The 26,197-nt window shown below is 45.8% G+C and overlaps 2 protein-coding genes across 2 annotated transcripts in view; one reads left to right on the forward strand and one right to left on the reverse strand.

Annotated features, from left to right (window-relative positions):
- WWP2 (WW domain containing E3 ubiquitin protein ligase 2) overlaps positions 1-3,342 on the forward strand; it is a 148,473-nt gene extending 145,131 nt beyond the window's left edge. Inside the window, exons 22-24 of the mRNA XM_047078683.1 lie at positions 506-602; positions 794-866; positions 1,355-3,342. Coding sequence (XP_046934639.1) covers positions 506-602; positions 794-866; positions 1,355-1,454 — 270 coding nt within the window. The 3' untranslated portion in view covers positions 1,455-3,342. The remainder of the gene's footprint in view (positions 1-505; positions 603-793; positions 867-1,354) is intronic.
- Positions 3,343-16,404: 13,062 nt separating this feature from the next.
- On the reverse strand, positions 16,405-25,298 carry PSMD7 (proteasome 26S subunit, non-ATPase 7). The gene is made up of 7 exons (XM_047078684.1): positions 25,143-25,298; positions 22,763-22,854; positions 21,602-21,694; positions 20,773-20,870; positions 19,957-20,037; positions 18,041-18,132; positions 16,405-17,369 (listed from the first exon to the last, which is right to left on the reverse strand). Exons 1-7 carry the CDS (start codon positions 25,214-25,216, stop codon positions 16,925-16,927), a joined length of 975 nt encoding a protein of 324 aa, XP_046934640.1. The 5' UTR covers positions 25,217-25,298; the 3' UTR covers positions 16,405-16,924.
- Between the last annotated feature and the right edge of the window lie 899 nt (positions 25,299-26,197).

A 26,197-nucleotide genomic window follows, 5' to 3' on the forward strand; every position in this document is an offset into this window, starting at 1 on the left:
TGTTGTCATGAAGCGTAGCATCCCTGGAGAAAAGGACGTATATGAACATGTCGTCATGACAGTGCAATTCCCATCTCATAAAATTCACCATGTTAAGGTGTCCAGTTCACTGGCCTTTCACGGTGTGATGCGATCATTACCACCATCTAATTCCAGAACACTTCATCACCCCCAAGAAGAAACCCCATACCCCTTAAGCAATCACTCCCATCCTTGGTATGTTCTTAAAAGTACAACTTGGATGGGAAAAGAAAATCCAGCTCGAGGTGCCCCTGAGACCGAGACATGTCCCGCGGACTGGTGGGGTTGTCCTACGGACACATCCCCTCAGAGGCGGCGGCTTGGGGGTTTCTGAGGTTGGTGGCTGTAACTGCCCCCCCCCCCCAACCCCGGGCTTTGTGTTCTCAGCCCCAAAGAGGGGTCCTGGCTGCCTGGAGTCACAGGTTAGGGCGAGGTTCTGGGTCAGGTGGCTTGTCTGGCTCTGCGCTGACTGGTGGAGTTCCAGGTGGTGAAGGAGATGGACAATGAGAAGAGGATCCGCCTGCTGCAGTTCGTCACCGGGACTTGCCGCCTGCCTGTTGGAGGATTTGCCGAACTCATTGGTGTGTCTCCCCTTGCCCTGCTGGTGCCCTGGGGCTGGTGTGAGGGCAGCTCGAAAGGCGGGCGGGACTTAAAATCTTCTTGGAAGCAAGTCAGTGGGCCTGAGCCCTCCCTCCACTGTGGGTGCAGCCAGGGTCCTGCCGTGGGAGGGGATGGTTCGGTTGTACCTGATGTGGTGTTCTTTGGATAACAGGTAGCAATGGACCGCAGAAGTTTTGCGTCGACAAGGTTGGCAAGGAAACCTGGCTGCCCAGAAGCCACACGTGGTGAGCATTTTGGTGTTAGTGGGTGGTGGCTAGAACCTCACAGACCGGATGAGCTCCTGAGGGCAGTCCAGTGAGTGGGGCTGCTTTGGGACTTGACTCTGGCAACTTCCGTGTGGCTCTGGGGTTCGAGAGGAGGGGCCTCTGATCTTTTGGGAGTTACGGCAGCAGTCCTCAGGGCCTTACCGGCTATTAAATGCTCAAACACTTCTCTTCCAGTAGACAGAGAGCTGCCTCCCCATGTGCCCTGCTGCCCAGTTCCCCCTTTCTCCAGTGGCCCTGCCCTGTCGCCTAACCCTCCCATGGTCCGGGGACCAGAAGCATTAAGGCCTCACACAGCGGGGCCCTCAAGGACTCTCTTCTGGCGTCTAGCCACTTGGCGTGTTTGAGCCACAGTCACATGAACTCTTTTGACCGCCCCCTGGCCAGGCTGGAGCAGGGCCATGGAACCCTGACCTCTGTGCTGACTCTTCTGTTCCCTCTTTCAACAGTTTCAACCGTCTGGATCTCCCCCCATACAAGAGCTATGAACAGCTGAAAGAGAAGCTGCTGTATGCCATCGAGGAGACTGAAGGCTTTGGACAGGAGTGACCGAGGCCGCCCCCTCCCACGCCCCCCAGCGCACACATAGTCCCGAGTTCTTCCCGCCCAAGAGGCCAGAGGCCACGCAGCACTCGGGAGGCCCCCCCAAGCAGTGGCCGTGCGTGGGACCACACTGTCATCAGGCTGGTGGTGGCAGAGTCTGACCTCTGGAGGCCCTGCCTGTCTCCCTCCCTTCCCCCCTACCCACTGGTGGCAGTCTGGAATAAAGCCCCCATGTCACCTTGGCCCCGTCACCCGTTTCAGAGTCTGGAGGCCTGACCCTCTCTGTAAGCTCTCCCTCCTTTTCCCCGAAGACCAGCCGTAGGTATGCATGAGCGTGCAGGGAGGGTGCCTTCTGCTGAAGAGCTATGGCGGAAGCCCTGGGTCTGACGGGCCAGTCAGGCGAGAAGGAGACCGGCCACTCGCTTGGGGTAGCTGTTCTGGGCCGACAAGGCCCAGAGTCTTTGCCAGTAAAAGAGGTTCTGTTTTAAATAGAACTTTCCCAGTGATCTGTGTAAGATGGAGGTCTGAGCGAGAGGAACTCCTCCCACACCCGGAGAGAGCTGGGCCTGCCGCCTCCTCTCCCTGCAGGCTCCCGTCACCGAGGCTGAGCAGCAAGGCCCGCCTCTGCACTCAGTGCTGGCCAGTTTGTTCTTTCCCGCAAACAAAGGGTGGTACCAGCTGCTTGGGTGTCAGTGGGGTGGAAACCACAGACTCCCTCAGACTTTCTTCTCCCTTTGACATCCACTTGAAGCGTTTTGTGTGCAGGATTGCTCTGTGTTTCGATGTTGGTGTGCTGCTGGCGCTTTCTGTCAAGGAGCTGGGATGCCAGGTGTTGCTGGGACCTTGAGGGATCCGGCACCACTGGTCCAGGGATTCCCCAAATGGCTGCTCGTCTTAGGAACCCACTTAGCAGTTCTGTGAGCTCAGGCAGGCCTGACCCGGTGACTCCGCTTCCGTGCGGCCTAGTCCCCAAGCCTTGACAGAGAGGCGGAGGGGGCGGTGTCCTGAGTGTCACCCAACCTTGCCACCTTTGACAGAGAACTCCCTTTGCTAGATGTAGTTGTCCAGGCAGCCCCAAGTGCTGGAGCACGTGGGCGTGGGTGACCCTGTTGTCCCCCGCCAGCCCCTAAGGCTACAGGCTGGTCCATTAGTCTCCCATTGAGAATGCAGTGTGTCCCAGCCACCCTAGAGCGTGTTCATTCTGCCTAGAAGTGAGGCTTTATCCGCACGTGGAAAATGATGCTCTTGGAGACCAGTGGAAGGGCTTCGAGCTGCTGCACACTGTCTGACTTGGTTTCCGGAGCTCCCGCCGGCCTCTGACGTGCGCGTTCTGCCACGTGTGGAGACCCGTAAGGCGTACCTGCTCCTCTGGGATGCTGGTGGTTGTTGTGAGCTCCCTGGTGCGGGCCCCTGGGGCTCTAGCACTGAGCACCAGCTGTAGACTAGCTTGACCTTCCTGGGACCCCAGGCAGATCCACTGATCAGTCACGGGGTCTCCTGGGGACAGCCTCACACCCCCAGGTCCTTTTCCTTCCCCCTGGCCTGCGGAGGGACGGCCCGTGTCCACTATGTTGTGTGTGCTGATCTGAGTGGCTCAGCTCCCTGGAGCTCAACTTTTTTTCTTTCCTTGAGTCATTTGCTGTGCTTCCCCGCAGTGTCCTGCTCTACTGGGGGTTGGGGGTGTAAGCTGCCGTTGGGGGCTTGGAAGGCTGAGGCTCACAGGTGTTCCGAGTGTGTTCATGTGTGTGCGTGCGTGTACATACGTGTATATAACCGAGGTGTTGTGTAGAATGTCCTTCGGTAGCTCTGGGTTGGTCACCAGATTGTTTTGTAATGCCTACCCCCTTGCCTTGGTATTGCCAGTTTCTCGTGCAATAAACAATCAGCAGCTGTAGGTGGTGTTGGCGTGGATGTCTACAGAATCGCTGTCCTCCAGACAAGAGGCCTCTGGGCCCCATACACCCTCCAGGCCCACATAGGGGTGGAAGTGCCATAACCTTGCTGGTTTTAGGAATGTGCGTGTTATTAACCAAGACTGTCAGACTTCTGATGGGTGGCTGAGTCCCTGTGCAGGGGTCACTGTTATAGCCGTTGGGCACGGTTACTTCACTGCACCCGTTGGACGCCGTCAGCCTCTCCCTGCCAGGCCTGGGTTTCTGTGAGCAGTTCTTGTGGGGCTAGAACATGAACAGCTGTGGCTGCAGGTTGGGTGGGTTTTGGAAACCAGCTCTTGGGGACAGTGTCCAGGCAGTCATTCATTCGAGAAACATTTACTGAGTCCCACGATGATAGAGGGATGTCGTCATCTTGAGCGAATGGTCACACGAAGTCTTGCCACCCTTAAGGATTCACATGGGACAGATCATCATGTTGCTGTGTCTCGATGCGTTTGGCGTGGAAATGACATTGATCAAGAACTTGCCCTGATTGTGCCTCTTTTCAGGAGAGGCAGAGAGATGTTCAGAGTGGCTCCTTCCTGGAATTTATAGGTGAATTCATTGCCCCACCCCAGAGCCTTTTTTTTACTTAACCAGAGCAATGCTGTGCTTTGAGAAAATTATTGAAAAAAACTCTGCACATTGTGCAGACATCTCACAATAAATTCAAATAAGGCATGTTCAGATGGAAACTCTTCTCCTCGTCTTACCTCAGAAAGAACTGTTAAGTTTGCCGTGGCCCTTCCATGTTACCTAGCGTGCATATGAAAATCAAATATACGTGTGATTTTTAAATATACCAAAGATGGGATCTTCTATATGTTGAGCAACTCACTTGTCTCATTCGGCAGGGTGTTAGGGATACCTTTCCATGGTCGTCAACGTAGGTCTAAATGATTCTTTACTGTTAATATTCCGCAGTATGACTCCTGTAATACACCCATCTCCATCCTAAGGGTCATTATAGTTGTGGCCAATGGTTTGCTCATGGCGGCAAAGCTTCAGCGAGTGCGCTTGGGCAGGTCTTGGCCACCCACACTGTTCTTCAAGGAGGGGGCAGTCCTGCAAGTTGGATTGTTGATGATGTACCTTTATGTTTATTTAACGTTTTTATATATGTATTTAATTATTTATTTATAAAGAATGTTTATTTTGAGAGAGAGCGAGTGAGCAGGGGAGGGGCAGAGAGAGACAGAGAGACAGAGAATCCCAAGCAGTCTCTGCACTTTCAACACAGGACTCGATCTCACGAACCATGAGATCACAACCTGAGCCGAAATCATGAGTTGGACGCTTAACCAACTGAGTCCCCCAGGTGCCCCAAAAAAAAATTAAAAAAAAATTTTTTTTAACGTTTATTTATTTTTGAGACAGAGAGAGACAGAGCATGAACGGGGGAGGGTCAGAGAGAGAGGGAGACACAGAATCTGAAACAGGCTCCAGGCTCTGAGCAGTCAGCACAGAGCCCGACGCGGGGCTCGAACTCACGGACAGTGAGATCGTGACCTGAGCCGAAGTCGGACGCTTAACCGACTGAGCCACCCAGGGGCCCCCCGAAAAATTTTTTAAAAGGTTTAAAATTCAAAGATACAAAGGGTCGACAGTGAAAGCCCCGCCTCTTACTTTTTTATTCCTCAGCCACCCTGATCACCTGCCAAAGGCCACTATTAATGCTAGTTTCTTTTGAATCCTTCCAGATAGAGTTTTAAACTCCCAACATAGTCTCCCCCATGGCCCTCAGAAAGGTTCTTGTTTTACTGGCCTTCACAGTGGGCAGGGTCCCTTGCCACCCCACTTTGTGGACTGCATTCTTGCCCCGCCCACCGGCTGCCCTTCCAGCTCTCTGTTCCCATTTCCCTCCCCTAACTCTGGGCAGCTGTCCTTTTACTTTTATACAATCAAATTTTTTTTATGATATTTACATTCTATTTAATCATAAGGAAATCATCTGTACTTTTTCTAAAGGTTTATTCAAAAAGCTGAAAAGCAACAAAAACCATCTATATTACCATGATTATACAAATAAATATTGTTTGCTCCAGAACTAAATAGTATAATATAACAAAACTGTTTCTTCCTCATACAGTCTTTCACCCTGGGGGGTTCTAATTTTCTTTGCTTTTATTATATCCTCAATTATTAAAAAATGTTTATTTTTGGAAGAGAGAGCAGGGGAGGGGCAGAGAGAGAGGGAGACAGAGGATCTGAAGCAGGTTCCACAGCTGGAGCTGACAGCACAGAGCCCGACACAGGGCTCAAACTCAACTCTGACATCATGACCTGAGCCAAAGTTGGACGCTTAACCGAACCACCCAGGCACCCCTCATTTTTTTTCTTATTCTGAAGTGTTTCAAGGAGAATTAGATAGGCAGAGAGGCTCCCCTACTCCTATGCACTGTAATAAGTTCCTGATATAATTAGCCAAAACTGCAAGAATTTTTTGGAAGTGAAGCGCTAGTAGGACTTCCTTTGTCACCCAAGATCTCCAGTGATCTTTTGTCATCCTTTGTCATCCTTTGTCTTGTGATCCTTTGTCACCCAAGATCTCCAGTGAGTCTCCCAGGCGTCACTGGGACTTCATTGGATATGGGATCTCAGTTCTTGCTACCTTACTGGCCTTCTATATTGGGGCTCTCATCACTCTTCTAGAAAAACCCTAAAGAGCTGTATGTCTCTACAAGAATGCCAACAGATAGCAAGCCCTTCTGCTTCTTCAGCCAAACTTGGCATCAACAAGGCTCTAGCCTCATCCTGGGAAGAAAATCGAGTTAATGCCCAAAGTTATTACCCCAGCTCATTTCCCTGTAGTCCTACCCTGTAAATCTAGTTTTCAATATCCTTTTGTTTATCAGGTCCTCTGAGTCTGAGGTTGGTTCAAGTACCACAGTCCAGTTCACTTTTCTATAGTCCATACTTTATGAATCAAGCATCAATAGACTCAGATCAGAGCATGTCACTTCTTTGGCACACTTTTATTATTTGTGCCATTTGAACATCATGGACTCAGGGTCTAACTTGAATTCAAAGGGTCCTGATGACAGTAATTATTTTCTTATGATGCTTTTCAGTTTGGGCCCCTTCAGTTTGACTCTGCCGTCACTCTTTTGGATATCTTTGATGGCCTATATGATAATCTGTTCCCAGCTTTAGTTCTGTTGCCCCAAACACATAATCACCTCTTCTAGGAGCCCTGCTTCTTTTGCGAGTAAAATCGTATTAGAGACCACAGGGAGTTCCGTCAAGATGGCACAGTGAATTCATGACTTGGCCAACCTTTCTGTTCCAAACATATAATAAAGACACATAAAATATAAAAAGAGAAAGCCAAAAAGGCCTGTTCAAAAACAAGATAAAGATTTCCAAGGGTCAGAAATAGAACAAAATGCAAATGGAACAAGATTGCAAGTGGGTGTGCCACGCCCAGGGCCTGGCAGTGGTGGCTGGGAGTGAGCCGCAGTGGGGTAAAGGGGTCTAAGTAAGCTCTGGTACAGACAGGGCTTGGGCACCAGCCCACTGCTCCCTCCTGTTTCATGCAAGCAGGCCAACCAGCAAACTGCAACAAAACCGGACTGCCTGTGCTCTGCACCTGGCTGTGGCTTTGAAAAACACGGAGGCAGAAACTCATCCAGACAAACCATCCCTGGATCTGGCCTGGATCTGTGATACTCCTAGGTCACCCCAGGCCGGGGCCCAAACTGCCACTCAAAAGATAAGGTTCTAGAATGGATGTCCCAACAGGGCAGGTGGAGACAGCTACAAAACCATTCGGAAACGGCACAGAGTGAGAAAACAACTCCTTCCTTAAACTCGGTGGCTCTCCATATTTCAGAAGAAAACACTCCGGGGTGGTCTCTTGCCTGCTGGTCTTTGCTGGAAGAGGATTAGGTGGCAAGCGGACCTTTTCAGTGGGACCTGAATGTCGCTGTTCACATGTTTTTTTCTCTGGGGTGACCATTTTCTCCAGAGATGAATCCTCTATTCCCTGCCTGAGGGGAAGGATGTACCTGAGTTGGAGTACCTGCCCATGGGCTTCTTGGGAGTAAGGAGAAGGAAGGAACCTAGGTTCTTAGAGTCCCGGCCACTGACTTGACCTTTTCTTTCTTCAGCCCTGCACCTCCCCCCTCAGCCTGGTCTGCAGCTGGCAGAGGGGCGGTAGTTAGGCTCTGTGGCTGGGGCCGGGGTGCTGGTCGGGGGGACCTGGGTGCCCCACCCTTCCAAACAGAAACTAATTTTAATTACCCGGGTTGTCCGCTCTCTTCCTGCCCTCCTGCTGCCCCAGGTACTGAGTCTCTCGGGGGGCTCACTCATTTCTCCCCTGCATCTCCCTCTGCAGTGTTTTAGGGTAAGGCTTCTGCATGGCCAGTTAGACGCCTCCACCTGCTTTCCACCTTTTAACACTGTGTTGAACATCACTGAAGTGGAGTAAGACTTCTATAAAGCTTTCTTTACTGTCATTTTAGCTAGGCTGGAGAGGGCTAACACATGGTTAATCTGCCATCTCCATTAACTTCCTTTCCTTCGATAGATCTCCTGGGGCAGGGGGTGTGAGGAGGGGGCAGCTTGCAACTGGCCATCTGTGCACAGGGGTCCCAAAGGGGACTTGACTTTCACCTAATCTGCCCGTGTTTACTCCTGTGGCACTAACTCCGACCTCTTTCGGGTCCGAGTCTTTCCTGGCTCACCAGAACTCTCCTTGGCTAAACTCCTTCCACACTAATCTCGGCTGGGGATCCTGCTGCTGGCCACTTCTGCTTTCCGCCTAAAAATTTGTTGAATTCTCTTTTCTACCTCTCAGGTGCTCTCTCTCAAATTGGGCCAAGTGGCCAGGGAAAAGTGGGAAATCTTTTACATTCATTCACTATCATTTTAATGGCATCTTGGCTGGGAGCAAAGATGAATTCATGTCATTATTGAAGTTTTGCTAATTGGCCATGATTAAGCCCATCATGCCTCACTTCTCTCAGAGCTCTGATTTAGTTCATCGGGGTTTGCTTTGCTTTGTTTTGCTTTTCTCTCTCCAAAGCCAATAGGTAGTCCTGTTTATAAACATGAGAATGTTTTATTTCTGCATTTTTTATTAATATTATCTTCATTCTAACACATTAATTAGGCACTGAAATTTTAAAAAAGGAAAACCCACAGTAGCCTGTTGTGGATTACTCTGGTGAATCCTTGTTCGTTATCAGTGGAAGGCTCACTTCTTAGGTGGCCCCCTTATGACTCCCTCCCAGTGTTCACATGCTAGTGGGCTAATAATCCCTCCACTTGAGTGGTGCTAGGCTTGTGATTTGCTTCTTACCAATGGCACATGGCAAAGGTGATGGGTGTCCCTTCTGTGACTGAATTACAAAGGATTGTGACCCCCTCCTTGCTAGTTGGTTCTCCACTGCCCTCTCTGCTCGTGCACTTTGACGCAGTAAGTTTTTGTGTTGGAGACGCCCATGTGGCAAAGGACTAAGGGCAGATCCGTGTCAATAGCCAGCAAGAGACTGAGATCCTCAGTCCAGTAGCCCATGAGGAATTGAGTACTGCCAATAACCACATGTGCATGGAACCTTAAGATGACTGCAGCCCGGCTGATAGCATGATTGTCACCTGTGAGCATCCTGGAGTAGAGAACCCAGCCAGGCTGTGCTGGGGCTCCTGACCTGCAGGAACCGTGAGATCATAGTGTGTGTTGTTGTAGCTGCTGAATCTTATGGCGATTCATTACACAGCAAGAGCTAACTAATATACCATTCCTAGGTCAGATTAAGTGTCCTTGGATTAGCGTCTCTTCCATGTCCTGGGTCCTGGATGTGGCTATGATTTTTAGTAAATGAAAGAGCCAGAGCATGGAGATTATTATCTGTAGATGAAAAACATCACACTAACCAGGAATATAGGCAGGAAGGTACCATTACTGCTCTTCTTCCTGTACTTGGGGAAAGCAAATACTGGGAAGGGGAGTAATTTCAGTCCCTGCCCCCCGTCCACAGCCTGACATCATTTGCCCAGCAGCATTGATGGGCTCAGAGACCTTGCGTCTGGCCCAGCCTGTGACTAGCACGCTGCCTAGGGATGTCATTAGTGTTTATCTGGGCCTCTGGCCAAACCCAATTGGCCAGAGTCATGTCCAGTCTCTCAAGGACAATTTTGGGTCTGTTTCCTTTGTAATTACAGGGTGAGCAGCAAGATAGGTGGTACCATTACAGCAGTGAACTAGCCTGAAGGATGGCCTCTGCAGCTCCAGGACTCCCACTGACATCAGCCCAAGGGGCACATCTCCCTCCTTAATAGTGGCCTTTTGCATGAACATCTGGGCCCTGCTTGGCCGTCCATGTGGATGCATTGTTTGTTCTGGGAGGGAATTCATTTCACCCTTGAACTTTTGGATTCTGTAGTCATGATTGTTTGCCAACTCCTTGGAATTGTTTCACACTGGCTAAAATATAGGGTATACGGGTGGGGAGAAGCAGCTCATGCATTGAACTTTGACTCTTATCCTGTCCCTGCTCTCCCACAGGGCACGCACCCTGGGTGCATCAGCTGTCTGCCGTGGGGCATGGGAAGCCCCTTGATAGGTATTTTTTCCAGCTTTATTGATACATGATTGACATAGAATATTGTGTAAGTTCAAAGTGTACAAGATGATGATTTGATACATGTATATATTGCAAAATGAGTACCACAATAAGGTTAGTTAACACATCCATCACCTCACATAATTACCATTTTTTTGTTGTCATTGAGAACATTTAAGGCTGTGTTGTGATGAGAACACTTAAGATCTCCTCTCGTAGCAACTTTCAAGCATACAATACAGTATTATTAACTATAGTCGCCATGCTGTACCCTGGATAAATAGGATAGAGAATAGTGTGGGCAATCGGGACAGGGGAGAAAGGATCTAGTTTAGACTGGACCTTAGGGAGAGCATTTCAAAACAGGAGTTTCGGCCTGGAGACCTGGAAACTAGGAAGGAGCCAGTCAAGCAAAGAGCTACATCTGGGGTTGGGCGCATCAGGTACAGTGGCCTGATTTGGGAGACTGGCATGTTCCAGAAATGGGTAGAGGGCTGGTGTGGCTGAGCACTGATAGAGGGTAAGCAGGAATGGTGTGAATGAGATTGGCAGGTCAGGGTGAATCTCAACATGTTTCTCCTCTGTTGCCAAGGGGAGGGGGGAGGGAGATGCAGAAGCGGCTTTATGATGCCTGTACTCACATCTCCTGATTGTCTGGGCTGCCCTGTGGCTGTCTCTAGCAGCAAAAGGGATGGGAAGTATTATTTGTGGTAGGTCAGGAACAAGGAATATGAGCTAGGATTTGAGGACCACAGAGTATTATCTTTGTTACAAGCAATGAAAAGCTATGAAGGGTATGTGTCTATCCATAAAACAATGAAGACATGTCTTATCTTTAAAATATTTTGAATTTTAAAAGGGTAGGGAAGAATGAGATCAAAAAGAAAATATCATAAATGTAAATTTAAATGCATGCACATACAAAATTATACTGTAGATTCTTCCAGGACTCATCCATATCTAAGGACATTTACTAAACACATTTAAGCATCTATCACTTGTGTATGTGTGTGTGGGGGGGGGCGGTTAAAATTGTAGTGGAAATCACAAGAAAGGTAAAAAAAGTTCAAGCAAGAGGGGTCTTAAAAGTGATGATAATGATGATGATGATGATAGTCATGAGCATGAGTGAGATTCATGCAATCCTCTCCATCAGAGATTCATCTTCCAGGCAAGTTGATTCTGTTGTGAGGATAAAATATGGAAAAGGAAGGTGAGAAAGTATGCAGAAATTGCAGGTAAGCAACCCCATCAACAGAGATGAATGTTTGAACAGGGGCAGAGAAATGCAGAGGGCAGCTGTCACATGCAGTCCCCGTGGTAGGACCAGCAGGTGGCTGAATGCAGAGGCTGGCCAGCATGACTCCTAAATTCTGGGTCAGTGGGTGACTTGCCAGATATGGCATGAAGAAGAGGAATGAGTACTGGAATTAGAAGCATCATATAGATCAAGACTTTAAAAAATTTGTAAATGATAGGTTAAGTAAGATGAAGCTTTAGAGGAGACTGAGTAAAAGGAGCCCCAGGGTCCCAGAGAAGCAGGACTGGTACCAGGAGAGAAGCCTTCAGAGGTCAGGTCAAGAGAGGTCAGGGCTGACAGGGGTCAACTGGATGGGCAAAATGGAAGCCACTGGTGACTTTGGTGCAGGCTGTTAGTGGTCTGGTGGGGACAAAAGATGGACTGCATAAGAATTTTTTAAAAATGCCCAGGGGCGCCTGGGTGGCTCAGTCGGTTAAGCGGCTGACTTCGGCTCAGGCCATGATCTCGCGGTCCGTGGGTTCGAGCCCCGCGTCGGGCTCTGTGCTGTGCTGACAGCTCAGAGCCTGGAGCCTGTTTCGGATTCTGTGTCTCCCTCTCTCTGACCCTCCCCTGTTCATGCTCTGTCTCTCCCTGTCTCAAAAAAAAAAAAAAAAAAAAAAAAAATGCCCAGAAGATAAAGAAGAGAAGGCAGCAAACATAATTGGCTATTTGCTGAAATTAACCAGGACAGAGGGTGTGTGTGTGTGTGTGTGTGTGTGTGTGTGTGTGTGTGTGTGGTGTGTATGTGAGAAATGGGAGAAAATTGAGTGTTTATATGCTGAGGGGTATGAGTAGGGATAAAGCCAGGTTGAAAATCTAGAAAGAAGGGATAATAGATCACGTAAGGACCTAAGTTGGTTTATTTTGGTTAAAAGAGTAGCCACACTATGTTATTAGTGATCAGACTTTAGCTGTAGTGTGTCGATAGAGGTTGACATGGGAACTAATCTGCGAAGGGAGACACTTTGTAGAGTGTGATAGACGTGGGTAGGAGAAGAGGTCTTGAGCTGGGAAGGGACTTCTTAAATAGGATCCACAGAATGCCACCTATAGGCAAAAAATGGATAGATTTGTCTATATCAAAATAAAGGTTCTCTCACTTCCATGTGTACAGGAACCACTCGGAGGGCACCTTAAAAACAGATTCCCAGAGACAATAATGCAGTAGGTAAGTTGTATAAATTTACATTGAAATAAATTATTCTCTATAAAGGTCATACTCAAAATACGTCTTATCCTAGTTACCTTAGTGCATTTTACTTTCATGTGTGTTATTTTTGTCTGTTGTATCTGTACTTAGGTAATATTCTGTAATACTGTGCTACCATGCATCCCTCCCCAACTAACGTTGGTGTCTTGCAATCAAGCCATGGTGAGAATATTTACACCAGGGAAGTGGGCAAGAGGCCACAAATCAAACTACATCTCTCCCCCCTCGCTGCTCCCCTTTTGGAGAACTACTCGTTTCACATTTACCAGCACACTACTGAATACGGTCTTTAAAGAAATCAGGAGTGGTATCAGCAGCGAGGAAAATCAAAGCATGAGCTATCTGAAGGGCAGAGAGAAAACTTTGTTTATTCATTGCCCTAGGAGTACTGTGGGTGGAGAACAGCAAGGGTGGAGGTATGGCAACCTGACCCAATCTTTTTGCACCCGTACACTCTCCACATTCCTTTGAAATCTTGTCTGGATAGTTGCAGCGAAAAGCAAAAGTGATGGGAAGCAAGTCTAGGGAAGGCTCCCAATTCTGTGCTGAACTAGCAAGCAAAGGATTCTCTGGCCAAGAGGTGAACCTAGTCAATGGTGCCCTCTAGTGTCAAAGAACAGATTGGCTCCGAAGAGGAAAGCTGAGAAAGATTTCTCGTGATTTAGGCCCTGGAAACATTAACTTACCTGGTCTTCCCTTCCTTTCTTTTCCTCTATTTTCTTTCCCCACTTACATTTCTCTGCCATCTGAGTCACTTTATACCACTCCCCCAACAAAAATATGTATTATTTTTTGAAAGATCTGAACTCTGTGTTGCTCCCAGGCAAACATCGATAATACAGAGTTGAATAGCATAAGGATATGCAAATCGGTACTTCCTTATCTTATATATAATAATTTGGAATGAATTTGTTTAGAAAAGCTGTGGCTCACATAAATCAAATGTTTCCTTGCTTTTGAAGCATGCCCCAACTAATTTCATTTCTGGGGACGGGGCAGATGAAATAGTTTTCTTAGTGTGTTATAGTTTAACAACGCTAACTTATTCTCAAGTCTTATTATTATTATTTTATAAAGCTTCACCCAATGTGGGGCTTGAATTCATGATCCTGAGATCAAGAGTTGCACACTTTACCAGCTACCAGACAGGTGTTCCATTCCAAGTCTTACTTATGCTGTGCAGATATTTTTGTAAGGAAATGGTAGAAGAAATATCCTGCTCATAATTTCCTGGTGAGTAGAGTATCTCATTCTTTTATGAGGGCCTGTGTTCTGTCTTTTGTTTGAAGTGAAAGCAGTTGTACATGGCTGTGTTCTCATAGTTGCAGGGTCCTCCAGAAATTGGAGTGTGATTCTGAGGTTGCTGTTTTCCTCCTGGAAAGGTTTACTTTGCATCTAGCACTTTGGTGACATAATATGGTAGCTCCTCAACAGGATTACTTTTCTTTTGTCCCTTTAGTGATTGGTGGGCTGAGCAGAATTAACATTGAATTCATTGGCCCAAAGTTGTTCCATTCTGGTAGTTTCCATCTTTACATTGAGGACAACTAACTTCTGGGGTGCATGGGTGGCTCAGTCAGTGGACTAACTTCGGTGTCCGACTTTGGCTCAGGTCATGATCTCATGGTTCAGGAGGTCTAGCCCGCATCGGGCTCTGTGCTGACAGCTTGGAGCCTGGAGCCTGCTTCGAATTCTGTGTCTCCCTCTCTCTCGGCCCCTTCCCCGCTTGCGCTTTCACTCTCTCTCACTAAAAAATGAATAAACATTAAAAAGACAGAAGGATAACTGACTTCTAAGTTCAGGGATATTTCAGATGTTATTTATCACACAAAATCAGTCAGTCTGCAGCGTTCGTTCAAAGTGGAAGTGAAAGTACTGTTAACAGCTATGGATGCAGGATCCAGACTTTGGATCAGACCTGTTCCAGGACATATTTTGTCAGTAATTTTAAAAATGGAGGTAGTTTAGAAATCTGATCTTGAGAAGGCCACGCTATACAAACACAAGGCTTTATTCCAGGTGAGGGTCATGGGTTTTGTAGTCATTTCAGCTGCTATCTGTATAAGCAAGACTCCATCAATAACCTTATGAGGGTCACTCTTTTATATAGGATGTCAATTTTGCCTTAGAAAATGAGCCTAAGTGACTCTAGAGGCTACAAACTGTTTTTGGTAGAAATAGAGGATCCTGTTAGAATGGTAGAAGTTAATTGAGGGCACCTGGCTGGCTCAGTTGGTAGAGCATGGGACTCTTGATCTCAGGGTTGTGAGTTCAAGCCCCATGTTGGGTGTAGAGATTACTAAAAAAAAAAAAAGAAAAGAAAAAGTTAATTCTGCCCATTTGTGGCCCAAAGTATTAAATATATTAAGGAACAAGTATTAAATACAACAAAGAATGAGGCCTAGGTATTTCCATGGTCTTAGATGTTCAACAAACTTTCCAATTTATGAAATGGTGACAAACTTAAAAGCCTGTGGCATTGTGTTGTTACAAGACCCTGGAAAGCTTTTTGAGTACAGATTATACTACTTATCTGGGCTGAATCCTGTGTGGTCTTTAACTGCCCCCTGAACCTTACATAAGTAACTCTTTGGGATGACCTCTTCATTCCCCAGCTAGCCTCAGAAACATACTGGCTCGTTCCTGCCCATTTGCCAGGCAAAGTTAATGTTCCAGGTTCCTCAGTTCTGTTTGAAACCTGGTAACCAAATCTCAAAAGCTTCTTCACCACTCGTGTGGTTTGAAATATATCTCAGGCTTTGACTGTTATTTCAAATTTCTTTTATTCGGTTAAGGTACAACAACCCTGACTTTTGCCTGCTGAAATAGACAAGCAAAGTTGGTTCTCCATAGTTCTTTCCTTGACCATCCGTTTTGTCTCCGAATCTTAATGAACCTTGAAGTCAGCCCTTACGTGGGTATGCTTCTATTAAGTAGAATGAAAGTTTATCTACATATTATACTGTCAACTCCTGATTTCTACTAATTAGATCTTTGTTAAAAATTTTTCTTTTTTACACTTACTTTTGAGAAACAGAGTGAGACAAAGCGTGAGCGGAGGAGGGGCAGAGAGAGAAGGAGTCACAGAATCTGAAGCAGGTCCAGACTCTGAGCAAGCCATCAGCACAGAGCCTGTTGCGGGGCTCAAACCCACGAACTGTGAGATCATGACCTGAGCCGAAGTCAGACGCTCAACCAACTGAGCCACCCAGGTGCCCCATAGCTCTTTAGAATAAAGATGGAGGTTTCTGGTAACTTTTTGAGACATTAGAACACCGGAAAGTGGTTTCTGAGATTCAGTTGACTTAGTTATAGTGCCATTTTATTATATTCTTAAATCTTTGAACATTGACAGTCCATTTAGCACATTAGAGGACCCCTAAGTTCTAAGTGCTTAAGAAAGGAAATTAATATGAAAGGACCTACTGTAGGTCTAATGATTAAGTACCTTATTTGTTCTGAGCCCTGAGCACTTGTTTTGGGGAAACTGTTCCATCCTCAGTAACCTCCCCCACTAATCTTGTGGTCTAATGTACCTGCACCTACCGCAGTAACCATGCCCCTTATGAAGAACTGCTCTAGGGACTTCAGATGACAAACCTGAGGCACAAACTAGGACACAGGTCTTCTGGGCTGTTGAGAGCTCTTCACACCATCAGAATGTTTTTAAACAAATGAGACTCTCTTTCATGAAAGATTCCAAGTCTTAAATAACTTAATAAAAAATTTTTTTTGAGGTTTATTCATTTTTGAGACAGAAAACAAGCAGGGGAGGGCCAGAGACAGAGGAAGACACAGAATTGAAGCAGGCTCCAGACTCGGAGCTGTCAGTACAGAGTCCGACATAGGGCTTGACTCTTTAAGGCAACTTCAATGAAAAAGGAAGTCTTGGCTGCTTGTGAGAACAATTGCCACTCCCAGAATCAAAAACGACTAGAACACAGACTTAAAAACCAAGTTATTTAATTGTGTCTTCAAAGGTAAACAATATTCGGGGCTGGATCCCAAGCCCTGAGAATGCCAGAGCTGAGGGTACAGAGTTCAGAGGGTCAGGACTCAGGGTGTTCTAAGGCAGAGCACTTCTGGAATTCATGCATTCCGTTTTGCAATTTTGCAAACTGCCAGAAACAGACCCCAAGAATCTTTTAAGATGGGGAAAATTCAACTTCCACTTTTATAGGTAAGAGTGAAGAGTACCAATAATGTTCCGTTTACCTCTCCTCACTTTTCTCACATGACCGGAAGCCTGAGCTAGGGTGTCCCACACACACGGCAGCCTAAGCTGCAGTTCAGGTGTGAGCTCAGTGCCTCTGTGCACTCCCTTCCACGCTGCAGCAAGAGTGACCCGGGGCAGAGAGCTCTCAGCAGTACAGCTTTTAACAAGCACATAAAGTAAAAAGAACCCTCTAGTGGCACACTGAGTTAGTTTATAAGATTTTAATTTACAAATTAAAAAGCTACATGTTTTATTTTTTCTCCTTTTTCTCTTCTTTCTTTCCATCACTCTTTTCCTTCTCTTTTTCTTTCTCTTTGTCATCTTTCCTATCCTTTTTGCTTTCTTCTTTTTCCTGCCCCTCTTTCTTCTCTGCATCCCGGTTGGCAATTTTGTTGTTGATGAGGTTGTGCAGGGCAACCACAGAACGGATCAACGAGGCCAAATACACCACTACCATCTGGTCGTTGGTCTTCAGGTAAAAGGCCTTGACAAACTCCTGGAGGCTGACATCCGGCAGCAGGTTGAAGACGTCCTGTAGCTGGTAGATGATCTGGTGGTTGATGGGCAGCTTGCCCGTGGCCACTTTCTCCAGGTAGCTCCTGATATCCAGAAGCTTGGAGTTCAGTCCCTTCAAACCATGGACCTGGTTTGTGATCCGCTGGGAAAGAGTGCCCACTGTAGTGTCTTTGATGTCTCTGTAACAAGAAGGCAGGCAAAAGCATCAGTGCATTGTATTATCACACAGGGTCTCAGAATCCAGGCAAACACCCAGCTTCGCGGGGAGGGGCAGGTTTTCAAAAGAAAAATGTTACTTCATCATTCTATCAAGATAAAGTGCCTTAATTTTGTTTTTATTTGGAGGCATACATTTTATCTTTCTCATCGCAAGGCATTTCTCAAAAAACAGGAGAGAACTAAAAATGAAACCATTTCACTTAAAAAAAACCCAAAAAACTATCTATTTCAACTTCCATGAAAAGGGTGCCATTTTCTCCATCCTCATCTATATGATGTTGTGAGGAGCCTAAATCAGTCAGGACTAAATTTTGAACTGGAAGGAATCTTACTTGAGAAAAACTATGACCCTTTTGAATTAAGTGAGGGTTACAGTATCTTAAAATAAAAATCCATCCTCACACATAGATTGTCGGCAGGCTACCTTCCCCGAAAACCACACATCTGCACATCTTCACACATCTGTTCCTGTCACGTCAATACTGCAGTTGCCCAACAAGATGTATTACCCACAATCATAAATCGTGACTTAAGACACCCTAGAAATGTTCCGGGCCTAGAGCCCAGATCTCTCTACTCCTGACAGAGCCTCTCGGGCCGCTTATGACTCTGACGCCATCCTGAGGCTCACCGTAACAAGTGTTCCACTCCGACTTCCTCAGCTTCCTCTGCTCCAATTTCACTGGTCACGTGCTCAAATGTTTTTGAGGTTGGAGTTCCATCCTAGGAGAGGAGGCTTAACCTTGGTTATTTGCTTACAAGCACAATGACACCCATTCCTTCTCACACCTTGGTTCCTCTGCTTTCAGTCAAATCACCTCACGGGTACAGTACTAACTAGGTTTCCATGTGCCGGCAGAAATGGGGGAGTTTGCTTTGAAAGCTTCATCTTCTAAGCTGATATTACAAATGGCCCTGCCCAGTGTTTCCGCAGAAAATCTTGACAATCCCTTAAGACCACTGTGGGGATGGACACTCGAGGAAGTCTTGATTAACTTGATTCTTAAAGCATATAATCCTTTCTAGAATAGGCAGTATACACAATACCTGTACTGGAAAGAAGCTCATGTCAGATAATCTTTTAACGTTCTAGTGTCCCTCAGATCCAGTGATGCCAGAGCACCAAAACAATGCAGTCAGAACCAGCTTTCCGGTGGCCTGAATTAATCAAAGATCTGTCCAGGGATGTGGTTCACTGTATCACCTGGGGACCTCCTGATGGGGCTGCGGAGCAACTTTCCACAGACCCTGTGCCAGAGAAGAGGCTGTACATCTTCTGTAAAGGCTATGAAGTGTCTGCCAAGGCAGGAAGGCATAGCAGTGAGGGCACATTCTGCAGCCAGACAGCCTGGGTTCTATGGGAGCTGTGGGACCTTGGGAAAGTCACTAAACTTATATTAAGTGGTGTAAATGTTAGCAGTAATTATTTTATCCAGGACAGTGTGAATCCTGCAAGTGCCATTTATGTCTTTACTTTGGAAGCTAGAATGGCCAGGACTTCATGGCACGGCTTTCCAGGTGCTCATTTTCCCTTGGCTTCATCTTCTGTTATGGCCTTCATGTCCCTTCCATCCCTGATTGAAAAATCTTGCTTTTGTGTGTGTGTATGGGTGTAAGAACTTCTAACTCTTTTTGGAAAGGGCAGGGTAAAATTAACTTAAAAATTGTATCAGACCAAGGATGAAAGCCTTATTTCAACAAGGCAATAAATCTCCACCTAAGCTCCCTAGTGGCAAGGCAAAAAGAGAAACCGGCGGATAGAGCTCCGTGCAAGGAACATTTGCAGGGAGTTAACCTAAAATCTTTTTCCTGATTTAATAGCTGGACATAAGGATAAAGACTACCTATCTAAATCCAGATTTTATCCTTTAGATTTTTGACTTTGGAAATTCAAGATTGAGTTCAAGTGCAAAACTTTATGCTCACAACAAAACACATATATTTTCACACCACGTGCTACCCTAGAATCAGAGTTTAGTTTTCTTGCAAATAGGGAAAAGCTATCTTCTGGTACCTCTTTGTGTCTACACCTGAAGCGCAAGCTAATGGACCATACAGCAGGTATTGGATGCTGTGGAGTGGAACATTCAGGCGTCAAATCACACAGATGGGTCCTGCCATCTAGCTCCAGGCAGCTCTGACTCACTCTATTAGAAAACCTCTATCTTGTCCGCAGGGAAGGAAAATCCTCAAGGAGAAAGCAATGCTGGCCCAGCGGGAGCAGAACAGTGGAAACTACATTAGATTAAGACGAAACTCACCAGGCTTTGCACTTAACCCTGCTGTCAACATCTCTGGACAAATGTATGAGGAGGACTCTGGGCCTCAATTTCATTTGTAAAAGGGGATTTTAGATTTGTATGGTCCTGTCAATTTCTAAAATTTGCCTATTCAAAAACTCAAGGGAGAAAGAAACATAGTATCAAACTGTTGACAGAAATCAACAAACTACTCCTTGTTAGAGAGAAAGGATTAAAACAACAAAAAATCTGAATAGTCCAATAAGCAAAAAATCTAATCTCCGAGGCTCATAGCCAGATGACTTACATCGTGAACTTCTTCCACTGAAATATATGCTTCTGTGGGCAGTCCCAGGTCCTTTGGCTTCACGTCAATAATGACCAGTACCTGGCAGAAAAACACACTTTAGCAAACCAGCTCACACCAAGCATAAGGAATAATCACAGCCATCCTTCTGATGAGGATTACTGAACCTATTCATTCATTCAACCAGACATGAGCTGGAATTTTCAGCAGAAATGAGTCTACATTTCACATGATCCCACCATTTTCTCTGCTCTTCGCCCCCACCCATTAACAAGCTGAGAGGTAGTACAGTGCGGTTATCAAGTCTAAGAAAGTCCGAATCAAAACAGGCAACATTTTGGTCCCATCCCCAACATGTATGAGACCTTACTAATCACTCTGAACCTCACTTTTCTTGTTGTAAAGAGGGTAACAACCCCATATAGCTATTGGGAGGATTAAGCACTTAGCACATGTTTACTGTTACTTATAAGTATCTTGGGTTAGTGTAAACTGTAGAAAACAGTACCAATTCGGGATGCCTGGGTGGCTCAGTTCATTTAAGTGTCCAACTCTTGATTTTGGCTCAGGTCATGATCTCACCCTCCCACCCCATCCATCCCCAGCTGAGTCAGGCTCTGCACTGACAGTGTTTATCAAAATAAATTAATTAACAAACTAAAAAAAAAAAAAGAAAGAAAAGAAAATGCTACCAATCAACACAAGCAGTTTATAGAGAAAAAGCAGTGAAATGATTTGCTATCCAAATCCAAATGCTTACATAAGTTAGCAGGCAAGGAATATCACTCAAGAGTTTTAAAGACAGAGCGAACTTACTGAGTTAGGGCAGTATCTCTTCATAAGTTCATTAATGGCGATGTCATTCTTGTGTAGTTTAGGGCCTGTGTGGTACCACCCAACGATTCTTTCTCTGGCTGGGAAGGAAAGCATTAATGGTTTTGAACTGTTACATGAAGATCTATATAGAGTTCCCTCCAAAAGGATGGTAAGATCTCTAGTTCTTATGTTCTCTATCTTTTTCAAAATTCCAGACACCTATTTTAAGCCTTGACATACTTGTGAAATCTAAAACTCAGGAATAGAATTCTCAGAAAATAAGCAGTGAGGGAAATCCAGAGACACCCACATCTCAGACTAGTTGAGGCCAGTCACACATGAAACTAGAAAACAATTCCAAGGCAATGTGTAAACAAACGCAAGTCTCTGTCACACAGAACCGTGAGCTGTGGGGGGAGCTCTAAGAGCTATGTGGTTGCTCTAAGGAAATAAAACAAAGATGACACGTGACAGAGAGAGATTTACCGTGGTGGTACTTAAGCTCTAGGGGCAGGTGGATTTCATTTGATAGTGCTTCACTTTTCTGCTGCAGAGGGCTAGATCTCTTACCGAAAACCTAGGCCTGTCTATCTGGTCTTAAATTGCTACTCTAATTTCTCATTTATTCCACCTCATTCCTTTACTACCACTAGTCTTACTTAAGACTAGCCAAGTGAAAGAGCCCTTGACATTAAACAAAGAGAAGGGAATACGTAGAAAAGGAAAAAAAACCACAGCACACCAGGGGCATGTAGCTGGGCATGCATACACAAATACACACAGATATAAATCAATACCTTCTTTAAAAAATCAATCAATCAAGACATACCATTGACCTTCTTAAACATTCCATACATGTTTTCCAAATAATCATGGTCTAAAAACCAGACAGAATCATCTTTGTCATCTTCATCAAAAGGTACTATGGAGAAAAAATAAGTAAGACGTAGTTTAGGGTGCTAGACAGAACTCTAGGGCATATGTTACAGCTGGAGACCCAAGGCCACATCTGATCGATATGTTTGGCTTGTTCAACACAGTATTAAAATTACTTTTTAAGTTGCTGTCATTAAAAACTGGGAGATTTCATATAAAAATCCAGACTTCCACTTCTCTTGAAACTGAAAGACCTGGCAATAACTGGCTAGAGCCAGACAGAGGACCCTCCTGTCCCCACCTTAACAGGGACACAAGCTCATCAGTCTGCTAAAAGCCCTATCACTTCCCAATGTTTCCCTTTAACAAATAACATTACTGCTCGGTCCTTTCAGATACTGGAGATTGTGACCTCAGGTCTACAGTTTATTCCAGACCAATTATTTTGTTCTTTGTTGTTAATCATAAAATACATGGATACATTCTTTTTTTTTTAATTTTAGAGAGAGTGCACACATGGATGCCAGCAGGGGAGAGGGGCCCAGGGAGAGAGAGAGAGAGAGAATCTTCAGCAGGCTCCAGGCTCAGCCCAGAGCCAGATGTGGGGATAGATCCCATGACCTTGGGATTATGACCTGACTTGAAATCAGAGTCAGACTCTCAACTAACTGGGCCAGCCAGAAGCCCCTGGATACATTCTTGTAAAGATTCATGATGCTGAGTAAAAGGTAATATTCTCCATCTTCCCCTTGCCAACCCATGACCATGGTTAACAGTTTACAGGGATTGCAAGGTTACGACATCAGAGCTGCCTACTTTTATAAAGTTTTGCTAGAATATAGCTACCCCTTTGTCAACATACTGTCTACAGTTGCTTTTCTGCTACAGTAGCAGCGCTGGGCAGTTGCAATGGAGACTCTCTGGTCAGGAAATTTAAAATATTTACTAGTCAGTTTAGTGAGTACTCTTTAGCCTCCCTTTTCTATACTTTAGCAATTCTGCCATTGAATTTCTGGGTTGTAGTAAAAATGGAAACCATGAGGGTTTCTTTTTTTATTTTAAAGCTGTTTGACATTTTAACCACGCTCAGAAAAATGTAAAAGTTGTCTTGTACCTGCAAAACTGTTGGATACATCGAGTACTTTCTTTTGCCATGACCCCAAAAGCACACCAACGACACGCTTCTGGTTTCCAACCTTGCCTATTCTGAGGGAGAAAGCAGAAGGTCAGTCTGACAGGCACACAGAGAGGTGAAGCCAACAATCAGATACTCAACAGGAAATATCAATGGTATAGATACAAGTTAGTTTACCTGCGATCTAATCCCAGTAAACAAATGTGTTAGGTTAGTCCCTAATATTAAAACTTAATAAATATAATAGGTAATTCACGAACTTTGTACGCTGGCATTTTTTACCCACTTGTTATTTCTAAGAAATAACATGCTTGTTAACATTTCAAACTTTATAAAGTTTGCAGTTATTCATCTTAATTGGAGAAATGAAAATGGAGAAAATAAAAACTCCCCAGATCGTTAAGAGTTTTAAAATGTTATTTGGTTGGTGTTTGAAAAATACATTTCAGTTATGCTACCACCTTTCACTTTTTCTTTTGCAGCTTTCTCCTTTAAACTTTTCCCATCTTCTCGATCCTCAAATATTTTCGGAGATAAAGATGCTAATGTAGAACCACTTTTATGGTCTGGTGTGCCAACTGTTCTCTGGATTATCTAGCCCACGAGGACAAGCCCCACTAGAAGTTACAATTCTTTGTACCATCTAGGGGCTCAGACACTGGGTTCTGACCCTGAGTTAATGTGTGTGCCATCTGGTCTCTGTGAATGGCTTAATCAGGCAGAGGTCAGATGTGAGCTGGTGACGTAATTACACTGAGAGGAGGGCTGAACAAGTGAGAAAGATTTTACTTCAGCATTTCTATCTACCTGTCAAACCTCCTCAGTGATTTTTGTCTTCAGGAGCTACAAGTGTTTCACTTATACAATCTCATTTCAGTGAGATCTTCACATAGGATTCTCCTTTAACCGCTAGCAAATGTGAGGCACAGACACAAAACAACTTCACGTTCAAAGGAAAGACAAAGGTCACGCCAATGTGAAACGAACCACAATTCCTTAACAGTCACTGTATTTAATGTATTAATTTTTCTAAACATACAACTTGGAAAAAAATCTTTTATTTTTTATTATTTTTGAGAGAGACAGAGTGTGAGTGGAGGAGGGGTAGAGAGGGAGACACAGAATCCGGTTCAAACTCACAGACTGTGAGATCATGACCTGAGGTGTAGTCGGTGCCGCCCAACTGACTGGGCCACCCAGGTGCCCCACGGCTCCGCAACTTTATAAATGCTTACTACATTTGGGATTTGGGTCAAACCAAGTTAAGGATTCTATATCCCTGGTGATTCTGAATTTTTGGGAAATCTCAGGCACTGAATTTCCACACTTGCAAGGAAACTTCCACACCATGTGCTTTTCTTTTGGTCTACAAAAACCCATGGTTTTTAAAACCCTACATCTGTTATGACAGCAGCCAGTAGTGTCTACACCATGTCATCTGAACAGAACTGAAATTAGCATCCCCTTAGCACCTCTAGTTCCTATGGGAGAAAAACAGTAACTACTGTACAGTGGGAATGCCCTCATATCCTGTTAGACTGAGGGCTCTACAAAGCAGTGGAACTGGGGACCCCAAGCCTTAAGGAGTCTTGAGAGTTTTGTTTGTTTTGTTTTGTTTTAGCTCTGGCTGAATGAGGAGTTGTACAAGGCAAGTTGCAGGAGAATAGGTGCTTCAACAACTGACTTTGTCTTTACACTTGCCAATTCAAGTAATTATCTTGTAAAAGTTATGAACACGTGTAACAGGTCCAGCGGGACGAACAGCTCCAAAACAAGCAAAGCGAAGGCGGAAGAAACATTTGTGGAATGTTTTATCTTTATTCATTAATGCCCAAATCTCCTAATGCTCTTATTTTTAAAAGAAACACTTGACAACTAATCTACATTTTAAGTTCCCATCAAAACAGATTCCTGCTTAGAAACCACAGCTCTCCCCGGGAGCCCTTCAGGGTACTGAGACCAGAATTTTGGTGACAGCCTTCAGAGGCACAGAAGCACAAATCTGCAGCGTTTTCCTACGAGGCACCGAGTCTTTCTGGTGAAAAGGGGCGGACGAAGTGACAGATGGGCACGAGGCCTGGGGGATCAGGGCCAACTGAAGCTTGCCCCCATATTCTGGCAGCGTACGGAGTTGGGTAAAAGGAAGGGGCAGTCCGGACCGCGGAGTGCCGGATGGGGACGGGGGGACGGGGGGACGATGCTGGGTGATTTAGGCTTCGTGATCCGAGGGTGGTCCGGGCCCCTGGGCGAGTCAGTGCCACCCCCGGCCCATCAGCACCCCCGCGGCCGCCGCGCCGTCCCAGCGTGCCAGTGACTCAGCAGCGGCGATCCCGATAGGCCGCCCCGCGCACCCGCTCACCGGTTGAAATGATCCACCACACTGAGCAGCACCAAGGGGTGAACTACCACCTTCTGCACAGCCAGCTCCGGCATCGCGACACACGCCGCCCGGCAGGTCCCGCTCCTCGCGACCCGCAAACACCGGCAGCCTCAGGGACTCTCGCGGATCCTCCAGGCCCGGCTCCTCCTCTTCCGGCTCGGCCGCCGCCACGGTTCCCTTTTTCCGCACCCAGAGTGCCCCGCGCGCTGCCCGGGGTTTTCGCGCCAGCTGCCATCTTGAGGACGGGAAAGACCGGGGGCAGGTGGGGCCCGCCTTGGGTGACTCGCTGGGAGATTTCCTGGTCTTCGAAGCTAAAGGCACACTGGAGACTGAGAAAAAGGTTGACCTCCTGGTATTGGGCCTGCGCTGTCACTCGCAGCGGCCTTTTGCTTTAGTTCCTTCGCAGTTCACACCCTCCCCCAACCCTTACGCTGTGTGAAGACTGCAGAAAAAAATACTGGAAAAAAATAGTAATTCATATCTCCACCACCCAGAAAATGTTCACCTTTGTTTCATGTCAGAATTCTCCAGAATTTAACTCTAAATCTCTAGGGATGCCTGGCAGGCTCAGTTGGTAGAGCCTGCAACTCTTGATCTAAGGGTGGGAATTCAAGTCCTACATTGGGTGTAGAGCTTACTTCAAAACAAAACAAAACCTCAGAAGGGATGAATCTCTAACATGAGGGCACATTCTTAAAGTGGGTTTGGTAAATTTATCTCATTTTTATTGTTGGGGAATTTCCCCTTAATATTTAATGTGGACACTTTGCCGATAATCAACCTGTTTTTATTTTTCCACCTGTTTATATTGCTTACCATTTAACTGGGGCTAGAAGAGTTCAATTTGTGCCTTGAGTCAGACCATTCGGGTTGTTTTTCACATAAAAGCTTAGGTAAGGGTTGAAGTAACTGAAAAGTAATTCGAAATATGTTTTGATATGTAGCTAGGAAAGAGAAAAAGACTAAGGATAATGTAGCAGGTGAAGACAAGCATATTTGCAGAAAGGCAAATTATTTAAATTTCGTGCAAGTTT

This window comes from Lynx rufus, unplaced genomic scaffold, assembly GCF_022079265.1.
Source record: "Lynx rufus isolate CCGP_SWC_20201006 ecotype Redwood Valley unplaced genomic scaffold, mLynRuf1.p SCAF_16, whole genome shotgun sequence".
NCBI classification, from domain to species: domain Eukaryota; kingdom Metazoa; phylum Chordata; class Mammalia; order Carnivora; family Felidae; genus Lynx; species Lynx rufus.